Source organism: Myodes glareolus, chromosome 6, assembly GCF_982192425.1.
Source record: "Myodes glareolus chromosome 6, mMyoGla1.1, whole genome shotgun sequence".
Classification (NCBI taxonomy): domain Eukaryota; kingdom Metazoa; phylum Chordata; class Mammalia; order Rodentia; family Cricetidae; genus Myodes; species Myodes glareolus.
The window spans coordinates 63457075-63470552 of record NC_142031.1 but is presented as its reverse complement, the minus strand read 5'-3'; the positions used below and the strand labels follow the sequence as shown (position 1 = coordinate 63470552).

General features: G+C 44.5%; 1 protein-coding gene across 3 annotated transcripts in view; it reads right to left on the bottom strand.

Moving 5' to 3' along the window:
* Positions 1 to 10586: 10586 nt before the first annotated feature.
* The window catches only part of Kcns3 (potassium voltage-gated channel modifier subfamily S member 3), a 46729-nt gene continuing 43837 nt past the window's right edge, over positions 10587 to 13478 (bottom strand). For all 3 annotated transcript variants that reach the window (XM_087907250.1, XM_048439709.3, XM_087907249.1), the window contains exon 3: positions 10587 to 12603. In XM_087907250.1, coding sequence (XP_087763376.1) covers positions 11069 to 12544 — 1476 coding nt within the window. In that variant the 5' untranslated portion in view covers positions 12545 to 12603 and the 3' untranslated portion in view covers positions 10587 to 11068. The remainder of the gene's footprint in view (positions 12604 to 13478) is intronic.

The following is a 13478-nucleotide window of genomic DNA, read 5'->3' as shown; positions in this document are numbered from 1 at the left end:
TGGGTTAGCACACAGGAAAGCAAAAGTGATAGGGGTAGACAAGATGGGCATTTTTATAGCTGATTTGAATATACCAGAAATAGAAAGAGGGCACATCGGTAACAGGAAAGGGGAGAAGTAAATGTGTGAGGGAAATACCGAGGGAAGACAGGTAGCTAGTACCAAACAAGAGGCAACTGTTCTTCAAGACCTGGAAGACTGTCTGGTCACCAAGCACTTGGTCAGTAGAGAATGAATGAATGAATGAATGAATGAATGAATGAATGAATGAATGAACGAACAAATCATAAGATAAGATAGGATAGGATAGCATAGGATAGGACAGGATAGGATAGGATAGACATGAACAGACAAAGGTGCAGGATCTAGCTCTGAGATATACTGAGTGCTGTGGTTTGGCTCAAGAACACCCCTCCCACTCCAGGTCCAAATTAAAGGTTTGGTTTCCTGTTTAACACCATGAGGAGATGATGATGCCTTTAGGGGTGAGAAGTCTGGAGATATGGCTCTACAGTGAAGTCACCTGCAGAAGGCCCAGGTTTGGCTCCCAGCCTCCACATAACAGCACAAACCCCCTTCTCCAGGTCCAGGTACTCTTTCTGGTTTGTTAAATACAGGATCATGTCATCTGCAAATAGGAATAATTTACTGTCTTTCTTTCCTGCTTGAATCCATTTTATCTCTTTTCTTTGGCTTACTACTCTAGCTAAGACTTTAAGGAGTGTATTGACTAAGGGTGGGGATAGTGGGCATCCTTGTGTTAATTTAACTGAAGTCAGATATGCATATAATAATATTATTGTAGTACAGCTGCCATTCCACATGTGGCACACTGAAAAAGATCCAAAGTCCCTAGAGACCCCTAAAATTGTCTTCAGGTGCACCATCAGATGTCAAGGATTTAAGTTCAGCTTATGCAATGAAGCCTTACCTGCAAGCATATTAGTAATTAATAAAATCAGGGGGAAAAAAAGTAGCATGTGCTCAACTCCGTCAGTCAGCTTTCTCTCACCTGATTATTTTGGCTGAATTTCAGAGACTTCAGAAGACAGATGCTTGGTTCTATCACTTTGGACCTTGGTGAGGGAGAACACCATACCAGGGACCATTTGGTGAAACTAAGCCACTCACCTTGTAGCGGTCAGGAAGGTAAAAGAGAGCTGGTGGGGAAGGTTGAAAGAGGGAGGGACAGAGGCAGGGAGCAAGGAATGGAGAGAGTGAGAGACAAAAAGAGAGAGAGCAGAGACAAGATACGTACTTCAAGGGCATGCTCTCTGTGATCTACATCCTCCAAGTAGCTCCTACCCCTGACCGTCTCCATGTCCTCCCTTAATCCATTCAATTATGAACATATCAATGGAGCAATGCATTAATATCATCAGAGATCCCCATTGCCAATCAGTCCCAGTCAAGTCTTTAGCTGTCAGGAGACATTTCACATTCATGCATAATTAGTGCCTACTAAGTACTTGGAATATGAACTACCTTGACCTTGTGAACTGGACCTTGATAGCCTTTTTCCTAAAGTTGAGGAAAAGAAGGCTTCAGAGAAATTAGGTAACCTAATCTTAGCCATCTACTGAGAGGGTGGGAAAACCCAACCCTGAGCTGCCTGACTCCCAAGGCCCGTGCTGGTTTTATTTGATTCACACACATCAACCTTATAACCACTCTATCATATTCTAAGATTCTCATTCACAGGCACTGTTTCCTCTGCGCTACCGTCAGAGCAACACAGTGGCATAAAGTATAGGCTGCCTGTATTATATTTCTGTTGAACAAAGGAGATGCTCAAGCCCCTTTCTACGGGGCTCAACAGATTGATCTCAACCCCTGCCAGTTGGGAACCTGGGGTCGACACCAAAAGACTCCTTAGGTTGGAGTCAAATAGACAGTGATCTAAAATGGGGTCACAGGTAGACTGTAGACTGAGGGAATGAGTGGGAATCAGAGTGAGAAACAGATGATTTGTCCACAATCCAAGGGCAAATGATGGATGAAAAGTTGAACTCCAGATCATACCCAGATGAAATGGACACAGTAAGGGACCTGTGAGGAGAGCTTGGCTTCATTCTGTGAGCCTTGTGGAAAGCTTGCAGTTCTTTTTCCAATGTGCTGCAAAACTATGAAGCAGGCCCAGATACTAAGAGTATGGGTAAACATGAGCCCCTTCCTACCAAAGCCAGCACCCTGGGAACCTGGGAAGAGTTTAGAAATCCTACAGACTCCCAGCTGTGAGGTGATGCTATGCCTGTACTGCCTCTTTGAGATCCAGGTACTAGGCAAGAAAGGATAAAGATGAGGATTCTGAGTACTCTCACTCTCGTGGATCCTTTTCTCTGTGACACCACGCTTCTTGCACCAGGACCCTTTGCATCTAGAATCAGCCGAGTTGGCCCAAAAAAGGATGGAGCAAGTATCCGACCCAGGGTCTTGCTTTCTGCCTAGCCTAAGACTGAAATTGCACATGCTGAAATTGTCATCTACAGAGAGACTCCCCAGCAGCAATGGAGTTGCTGACAGAACTTATGAATCCATCATTAGCTCTTCGGAAACAAGGAGGCTATTTCTTACTGACTCTCGGCAATGAATGTGTGCACCACACATGCTGACAAGCATCTTTCTCAGTTTATAAATACCAGAGCACATGTTCCCACTCCAGTGGGAATAGAGCCCATTTGCCCGCTGCAGACGAAGCACAATTTCATCAGCTAATTGCTACTGGAGAAACAGCTCTGTGCGTGCTTTTGTACATCTGGCTTTACAGTACCATGAACTTCTCAATACAATGCACACTCATGCTGGTGGCTGGCAGGATGCTCTTGGAAGGAAAGCTGTGCTCCAATGCTACACGTGTTTCAGGAACCCAAAAAATAATAATTTTGGTTTATTTGTTTTTAGTGATGCACTAAAGTCCACTGGGAGTCCAACATATAGCTGTTTCTCTTCTTTGTCTTTCTTATAAGCAAAAAAAAAAGTCTCTGATGGAGTAATACCAAGTGTTTGTAGGAATACACTAGAAGCATACTCATATCTTCACAACTATGATCCCTTTCATATATTAAGACACCGAAACTTGGAGAGGTGAAGTGGCTACTCTGAGCCTACTCAGAGAAAAAGAAACAAAACAAGAACAGAAATAAAAGATCAAAAGATGTTCTGCCCCTTGATGGAGAGATCTTCCCTATCTTTAAGTCTATTGCATTTCTAACGTTTTTTTGGTTGGTTGGTTGGTTGGTTGGTTTGCTTTTTAAATCTTTCCAATTCTCTCTACAGTTTATATTTCTATAATGGTATTTGTGATTCTGCTCTCTGGGGTTTTATATTTTGTAATTTAAAACCTGCACCAGTGGTTTTTCATACAATTAAACCTATTCAATTACCTTTGCTTTGATGCCTGTAATAGTTTCAACAGGTCCTGAGCCGTCATGAGCACCATCTGAGATAAACTAACTGAAGCTATGTATTAGATCATATAAAGCCATTTATGGATATATACTGTATGCCAAACACTACACTGGGTACTATAAACAAGCTACCCCTTTAATTTTTTCTCATTCCTATGAGATGACTGGCATTATCCCCATATCCAAACCAAAAATACCGGTCCTAGAGGCTAAAGAACTTGCCCACCACTGTGCCCACTGGTGTAACAGGGACATGGCTATTATGGAGTTAGCCAACTGCTTTCTGATTGAATTTGAGTTCTGCTTCACAGGTGTGCACACAAACCTGGTCAAAAGCCAATGGTTGAGGATGCCGCAGGCATGTGGTTTGTGCTTTCCCAATAGACAAGCAGCCTAACTGCCTCAACACTCACACTCAACCAACAGACTAGTGCCGCTGTCGGCCTGGACCAGAGAAGCTTCTTTCTGCAGGGGGTGATTGCTGATGGAAAGACTCAAGACTTCAAGAGCCAGGGAATGGATATGAGCCCTATGAAATGCTGCCTTCTTGACATGAAATGACCATTACAATCATGAGCACACAGAGGTCCCAAAACCTGCACCCTCAAAAAGACACAGGGGAAGAGGAGAAACTGGTGGGGAAGACAGGAGTCAGAGTGGAGGGGTAAAGGTAATAGGGGTGAATATGAGCCTAATCAATCCTACTAAATAAATAATAGCAGAGTTTTAAGGAGAATTTGCCCATGATCAAAGAGAAAGCAAATATTCAAATTCAGATTGTGCGATACAAAAACCTGTGATCTAATTATCACTGCTCCCACTGTTTGTCGTTTTGAACGATTAAGATGCAGAGAAGCTAGCACACCCCTAGAATGCAAGCTGCTTAGTAGTTGTGTTTCTACCTTGAGTTGTCCTCAACTCCAGATGTAGGAGCCTTTAAAGACATCCAGATCCCAGTCTCTAGTAGCTGCGACTGTCACCCTATATCACGAAAAGACTGCAGATGGGGTTAAGGTTTTTAGGTAGGAGAAGTAGCAAGGGGGCGTGACACAGAGATGTGGAGGCAACACAGCCACCGAGAAACAGACTAGTGTCACATGGCAGCGGGCCAAAGATGCTGGAAGCTGTTAGAAGCTGGCAGAGGCAAGAAGCAAGTTGTTCTCCTAAAGTCTCCAGCAGAAGAGTCACCTTAGTTTTAATTCCTACATCTCAAGTTCAGCATCAGAAAACAAATCTCCATCGCTTCAAATCACCCAGGAAGTGGTAACTTATTATAGCTGTAATAGAAAACACATAGGCTTGGGGAAATTGTGAGGGGCTCAGCTGAAGCACTGACCTCACTTGGGTGTTCAGAAAACTGAGGGAGTTTGATACTTCCTCCCTCCTTTTGAAAAAAGAATGAAGATACTGGACATCAACTGTGAGGCACGACACACATGTGCAAATATGTGCACACACACAAGAACATGAACACATCAATGTGTACTGTGTGCGTGTGTGTGTGTGTGTGTGTGTGTGTGTGTGTGTATTTAAATAAGAAAGAAGAGGAAAGGCAGGAACTAGAGCTGTGTCTATAAAATAACTAGGTAGTAAGCACCAAGCACTACCACCTAAGACTAGCATTCACAATACTGAGGAATTATCACAGTTTTCTGTCTTATTGATAGCATTGCGATTTTGTTCAGACCAAAGGAAAAGAATTCTTTACAAGAAGTTCACTGAAATGGTTACAGATCAAAAGATTCTTGCTTCAAAACAAACATGGGAAGGAAGAAGTGTTTATTTCGTACCATGGGAGGTTTGAAATAAGTTTCTGATGAGCTAGCATGATTGCTGAAGTTGGATAATAGGCATGAGGAAGTATGTCATATCATTCTTGATACTTCAAAACATATGAAAATTTCATAACAGAATGAAAAAAGGTAGGTGGAGCGATAGCTCAGTGGAAAAGGCACTTGCTGTACAATCATGGGGGCTAGAGTCTGGATCTCTACAAGCAGGGAAAGTACGGTAGGCATCTATAATCTTACAATCAGGAAGCAGAGACAAGGGACCCTGAAGAAATCTGGCTAGCTGGACTAGCTAGAACTGGTGAGTTCTGAGTTCAGTGAGACACCTGCCTCAAGAAACAGAGAATGATTGAAAAGACACTGGGCGTCAACTTTGAGACCACACACATGTACAATATGTGCGCTCACACACACACACACACACACACACACACACACACACACACATACACAAAAGAACATGCACACACATTTACACCATATGTATATACACACATATGTTTACATGTATATATATAGTGGAATATTAAGATGTGTTATGTTCGTTTATGCTATAGAATATTTGTTTAATGATGCAAAGATGCATTGCATTCCTTTATATTGCATTTGTTTAACTCTGTGAAGCTGTGCTACTTTATCTGTCTGAAACACCTGATTCTTTCTAATAAAGAGCTGAATGGCCAAAAGGTAGGCAGGAGAGAGAAATAGGCAGGGCTGGCATGCAGAAAGAATAAATAGGACAAGGAGAAGAAAGAAGGGAGAGGAGCGAAGAAAGGAGGAGAGGAGGACGCTGGGGCCACCCACCCAGCCACACAACCAGTCCTGGAGTAAGAAGGAAAGCAAGGTATATAGAATAGAGAAAGGTAAAAGCCCAGAGGCAAAAAGTCGATGGGGTAATTTTTAAAAAGCTGGCTAGAAACAAACCAAGCTAAGGCTTAGCATTCATAAGTAAAAATAAGTCTTGGTGAATTTATTTGGGAGCTGGGTGGTAGGCCCCCAAAAAGATAAAAAAAAAAATCAACTAAAGTGTGTGTATGTGCACGTGCGTGCGTGCGTGCGTCCATGTGTGTGTGTGTGTGTGTGTGTGTGTGTTAAGTAGGAAAAGACGGGTAAAGGCAGGAGCCGGAGCTGTGACTATGTTCTAGTATGGATTTGGTCTTTATGTTGCTACATGATCTTGAGCAATTCATTCCTCCTCCTCACTATAAAATTAAGAGTGGTGTGACCTCTGACCCCCTCCAAGCTGCCCCAAGTGGTCAAGTCCCATGACCTTAAGTAGTGCTCCACCATCTAAGACTTGTTTTCTCCCAGCTCATCCCTCCACTCTCCTACTCCCCTAGATGCTCTGGCACCCTGCCTGGGAAGGACAAAGTTAGCAGATGCCGCAAACGACCAAGGCCAAGCTACCAGTGTGATGCGAGAACAAATCAAAGTCATGCACCCATGGTTTCTCACAAAACCTTTCACCCAGCCTGGATCCCAGAACTCCAGAAGCCGTCACTCCTGCCGCCAGACACAGAGAGGTGACCAACCTTCTGAAAATGCATTTGACAGCTGAAGCCTTAAGGTAGCCAACTCCCAGGGTCCCAACGACAGAGGACAGATCTCAAGGGCTTGGACTCCACTGGCCTGAGAGCAAAAGATTAAAACTTATTCTTATTATGCAAGTCTATAATGTAAACAAAGTTGGAAAGAACAAAGCCATCTTGGAGAGAATGTAAATTATCAAGGGCATGAGACACGAAGGGCCCTAGCAATCACTCCCTCCCCTCCAGATAAGAACACAAGGCCTGAGTGTTCCTCACTTCCCGATAGCACAGTATAGCCATGGGGTGAATAGGAGACTCCAGGCTCCCATGCCCACTATTCACTATGCTAGTACTCACACTTGGTCTGAGAACTTAAGAAATACTTTTTTTCCTAATAGAAGGCAAGTTCACAACACTAAATTGAGCCATATTGAAACTGCTACTATCCTATATCAGAAATAATAGATATTGACAATTCCATAAGGTACAAACCACCCTTTTCTGGATGTTGGCCAACATTGCTTAACAGTGCTGTGAATCAACCCTTAAAAACTAACAGCAGAGGTCTCCAAGACCCAAGGCAATGACTAGCCTCCAGATGGGGACAACAGCAAGTGCTCCCCCCAAAACGGTCAGGTTACATATGAAATTAACACAAGATGGAAAACCGACATGTACATAGCACGCGAGAGACCAAATAGTTGTGAGGAAACAAAAGCAAGCAAAACCAGAAGGCCGAGCACTCAAAGCTCTACCTACAACTGCACAGCTGATCTCCCACCAGACAAGAAAGGGTGGGAGGTAGGAACACCGCAAGGTGAAAGATACTGCCACTAAAACCGGGGGTTCAGCAAAAGGGGGAAAAGAGAAAAATGGAGGTAGAGACTAGCAGGCCATGTATGCAGTGGGAGGCAGCCTATGAGGGAACAGGGACCTCTGACGGCACCAGTAAGGGTTTGATCGCCAGTTGAACTCAGCCAGGTTCAGGACAGACACCCCCAAACAGCTCTGGTGTATCAACTCCTCCAGGGAGCTGATCCCTCACTCCTTTTTCCTCTCTCACCCTACTCACCCTTTTTTTTCTCTGCCCCCAGGGTGAAGGACTGGGGAGGAGACAGGCCCTTCATGGCCATCCACATCCCTAGTGCTGATGATAAAACAAACCAAACCAAGCAAAAAAAGTTCATAGAGTAAGAACAAAAAAACAAAAACAAAAACAAAAAAACTGAGTGAGTTATAAGGTCACAAACACTCCCTGAAACCATTGGCTCAAATGAACTCAGGGTCATCAACACAGAAACATCATGGAGTTTGTCTGGTTTCCTTTGCTGCTAGCTCAGGCCCTTGGTCATCCTGTGAAACAGGTGTTTAACCACCAAGTCCATCCTTCCAGAGAGAACAGGCCTCTGTCTCTCTCTGTCTCTCTCTCTCTCTCTCTCTCTCTCTCTCTCTCTCTCTCTCTCTCTCTCTCTATGGGAACAGGGAGATAGGAGATCTCTGAGTGATGTGGGAAGAAGGGAATGAATCATGTGAGGAGGTACTGGGGAGCTGAAGAGAGAACCAGAGAGGAGTCCCAGCAGACTCAGGCCACGGAGTAACCACTGCAGGATGCCTCCGGAGCACAGGCATGAGCAGTTCAGCTTCACAGGGACTCAGAACCTCCCCTCTGCTCCTGCCGGTTGAAATCTACTCAGATTCCCGGAGAACTAGTCTTTTTCACTGAGTCTCCTACTCAGTGCCCCTCAGGGCCTGTTGGAGCATCACGATTATTCTAGAAACACCTGTAAATAACTCTGTCTGGTTTCGGGATAAGCAACGGAAAGGTGCACAGGCCAGGATGCCCCTTTGACTCAAGCCCCGGAAAAAATCAAACTCTGGGGGCACTTGCTGCTCCTCTTCCCTCTTCCAGAGCGCCCATTCTGTGGTTACCTCAAATGCGCTCCCAGCCCCCTCTGGGGGGTTGTGGCAGTTCAGAGATCAGCTTTGGAATCTGCCTCCATTGGTTCAAAGCCCAACTACATTACCCACCATGAGAACTTACCACGTCAACCTCGGCGTCTGCATCTTGAAATGAAGGCAGAAATAAACTCTAGGTGCTAGCGAAATTGCAAGAAGATAAAATGAGATTACATCAGCAAAATACTCACTCAGGTCTCTTGTTTTTGTTGCTGACGCTTGCTGTGCCTACCATTCCTGCAACAATGGCCGTATAAACAGGCTTCGATTATTTCACTATTAGTTAGAAAATCTTTCATAAAACAAGATCCCAACTCCTACTTTTATGATATTAAACTGTATTTATGACAACATCAAAAAGGCATTTTGGTTGAAAAGGTTTTCCCAAATGCATAGAATTCTGATGGCACACTCATGTAATAAACCTCAAGTTCTGAAGCAAACTATTTCTTTGTGTCTGTCTCAGACACCACAAACATAGTAAGTAGAATAAGGACTTCTATAGGTTCTGACAGACTATAGATAGGATTTCAGTGAGATGCATAAAATACTGCCCAATAAACCCCTGTGGCTTCCCCATTCGAAAGATTTCAGCCAGCCTGCCAGGACCAGTTAGCTTCTTGTCACATCTCCAAAATGGAGTCTGAGGTTCCATTCCCTCCACATGGGATGGAACTATGCTGTTGGTCTGGCAATGGTTACTGTGCCTCCTTTTGTGGTGTGGAGTTTCCGTATAAAAGTGGTCATCCCTTTGTCTATGGCCATTTGAAAATGCTGGCTCATTTTCTGGCTGTGGGCATCCCTGCCTTAGAGATCTGGCACTCACTACTCTGCATGATGATGCCCATCTGTGTTTGTGTACTCCTCCCTTCCCCCAGGTCCCTTTAATTTTCAAGTTTTATCCTGAAAGTACAAATTATTATAGAATTCAAACTGCACTGGAAATACTCCTAGAGAAGGTATATCGTTCATTTATATAGCTCAAGCACCTACGTGTTTAATCATTTTAATTATTGTATATGTGGCAGAACAATTTGATTATTAATGCATTTTTCTACCTGCCTAACATAAGCATCTGGAACAAAAAAAAACAGTATATCATTGGGTATATTCAAAACAAAGCACACATGCACATGCAGATACACATGTGGGGGTGCACATGGGTACATATGTATGTAAAAGTCAGAGGACAATCTAGAGTGTCATTCTTCAATGCCATCTGTCTTTTTGACACAAGGTCTTTCACTGTTCTGTGGTTCCTCAAGTACCCTAGGCTGCCCAGTCAATGAGCCTAACTCTGCAATCACACACATGCAATACCATGCCTGACTTTTTTTTTTAACTGTAGATTCTGAGGCTAGAACCCGGGTCCCCATGAGAGCACATTACTAACTGAGCTATCATCTCAGCTGCCATGAAAACATTCTTGATATCGCAACAGGAGCATTTCCCTTCTGTGGTGGTCGGAATGAAAGTGGCCCCATAGGCTCACAGGGAGTGGGAGGTGTGGTCTTGCTGGAGTAGACACGGCTTTGTGGGAGGAAGTGGGCTACTACAGGAGCGGGCTTTAAGATCAAAGAAGCTCAGGTCTTGTCAGTGTGTCTTAGCCTCCTTATGCCTGCAGATCAAGATATAGAACTCTCAGCTCCTTCTCCATCACCACGTCTGCCTGCATGCCACCATGCTTCTTGTCATGATGATTCTGGACCTAAATCTCTGAACTGTAAACCATACCCAATTAAATGTTTTCCTTTATAAGACAACCATGGTCATGGTTGTGTCTTCACAGCCATAGAAACCCTAAGACACCTTCCGATATTTTCTGGGATAATAGAATATTCTATTCCGATATTTATGGGATAATAGAATATATTTACTTGACATAAAAACATACAAACACAGTATTCTCCATACTGAATTAGAAGTTTATTGAGCTCCCAATTCCCATGTCTGGAACATGAACATGGATTTACATGCATTGTCTCATGTTGTAGATCTCACATGCATGTCGTCTTCAGTCAGCTGGGCCTCTGCTCTATCATCAGTTATTTAGAGTTAGCTCAATGTGAGTGACTGGTAAGTACAGGATGATGCATAAGCCGTAGCAATAAATCCTTCCCAACAGCATTTACTTTTTCCCCAAAAAACAATATTACAACTCTCTCTTGTAAAAAATAAATTTCAGAACAAGGCATTTAATTGACCTCACTTGAGAAAAATAAAGATAATTCTATCATTTCAGAATTCAGCAATGAATGTCCAACTATGGCTAAAAGGTACACCCTGAGAATTAAATGATTTATTTGAACAAACCCATTAAGGTTTATAAAGCTGTGTTAACCTAATGTCAGGAAGGGACACAAGATATCGGTGCAAATGCCCCTGCTCACTTTGTGGTAGAGTTCTCCAGGGATGCGGTATTGTAAACATCCTCATTGTCTTCGATGCTAGAAGCATCTGTGGAGTCAGGCTCGCTGACCACGATGCCGATGGAAGACAGACTGGTAATGAAGGCATGTACTTGCTGTGCATAAACATCCCTAATGTTAAAGTAAGGTAGCTCGGGACACTTCTCTGGTGGGTCCTCACTGCACTGGTCCACATCCATGTCCTTCTGCTTCTGGTAGTACTTGGAAAACTTATTGAAGATGATGGTGATGGGAAGGGCTACCACCAAGATGCCACAGATAATACACGTGCTTGCGATGATCTTCCCGGCTACAGTGATGGGATGGGTGTCTCCATAGCCCACCGTGGTCATACTGATAGTAGCCCACCACCAGCAGATAGGGATGCTCGTCAGACTGGATGCAAGTTCATCCTTCTCCACAGAGTAGATCAGCACGGAGAAGATGGAAATACCCACTGAAAGGAAGAGAAGCAGTAGCCCCACCTCATGGTAACTGTGCCTCAGCGTGGCCCCAAGAGACCGAAGCCCTACCGAATGCCGGGCGAGCTTCAGAATTCGAAAAATCCTCATGAGTCGAAGGATTTGGACCACCTTGCCCATATTCTCGATGTCCTCACTCTCTTCTTCCTTGGTGTCCACAGCCAACGTGGCATAGAAGGGAATAATGGACACGAAGTCGATGATGTTCAGAGGGTTTTTCCAGAACTTCTTTTGAGAAGGGGCAGCGACCAGCCGGATGGCCAGCTCACCAGTGAACCAGGCAATGCATGCAATCTCCACTCCCTCCAGCACGGGATCGTCCACTTCTCCATCCTCATTCTGGAATTCCGACATGCTGTGCACACACATGGCCACAATAGAAGCCAGCACCACGCTCAAGGAGGAGATGGCAATGAGCTTGGCCGACAGGCAATAAGCTGGGTTTTCCATTCGAATCCAGATTTTCTTTCGGAGCTGACCAAATCTCAGCTCATCAAACTTCTCCAGCTCTTTCTCAAACACAGAGGATTCTTCGAAGGAGGAGTCCGTGCTCACATCGTTGCTCTTCTGGTCCCAGTCCTTCTCATGGCTTTCTTCCTTTCGCTCCTGGTATCGGCTGCTGCAGCAGGAGTCAATGAAGAGCTCATTGATACCCCAGTACTCGATCTCCTGGCAGAAGGAGATCACGCACAGCTCCTCCATGACGTGCAGCTTCCCCGTGTAGTAAAAGTTCAAGACGTATCTGAACAGGGAGGGGTTCCGATCAAAATAGTACTCTTTATCGGCCACGCTGTAGTCATCACACAACTCCAGTATGGCCTCCTCAGAATGGCAGGTCAGCAGCTTCCCCAGCCTGGTGTGAGGGAACCGCAGGAGGGTACTCTGGTCCACAGACTGCTTAAAGCCCCCCACGTTCAGGTTGACAAGTTCCTCGTCTTGTCCAGGGCGATGGAAAAACTCACCAAACACCATGATGGATAGAGGAGGCAGAGTGCTGGCCAGGAAGGGAGATGCCCAAGATCACATTGCACCTGGAAGGAGCACAAGACAGTATTAGCCTGTGCCCAGTCCTGCCCCATCGGGACTCATTTTTAATCTGCCCTTTCCAGAACGGTGAGCTGCATTGATGGCCAAACAGGAAGTGCATTGAGAAGGAGAAAAGCCCATTCCGGGGGTCGCTGGAAGGGCTTCAGAAACTTGAGCTTAGAAATCTAGTTTTATAAAAGAAAACCTACAGTATCATTTCATGAAGCCTAATTCCCTTTTCTCTATTAGACACTCAAATTTCATCTTCTGTCTCTTTCTCATGCTCTCTCTCTCTCTCTCTCTCTCTCTCTTTCTCTCTTTCTCGCTCTCTCTCTCTCTCACACACACACACACACAAATACAGGAAAAGGGAGAGAGAGACACTAAAAAGCAATGTAATTTTGATCATTTACTTGCACAATATAAACACGTCTACAGTCTCGACCATGACGTTCTTGATAAGTCAGTAGGTGTAGGGCTTGTAGCCCACATCTGTCCATCCTAAACTTAGCCGCCCACCCAGAGAGTGTTCTCCTCTTCTCCACATTTGCTCCATGGGAGACAGAGATCAGCTCTTACAGAGACTGTGGGTCTCACTTCATGTTCCAGCGATGTGCTGTTTTAGGAGAGCCCATTATTTATGTTTGGACACTGACATTCAAGAGGATATAATTATCTCCCCGTAATGAAGCACCTTATATCTTGCAGGTATCATTACACCTTCCAGGATGGGGTTTCAGGGCTATCACTGTGGAAAGAAACCCAGCAAGTTAAACATGCTCTCTGTTTCCTGACACACACAGTTTCTTCTCCCATCTCTGCCCTCTTCTCATAGTTACCTGCACAGCATCATCCAGAACTAGAGCTCCATGGATGGTCT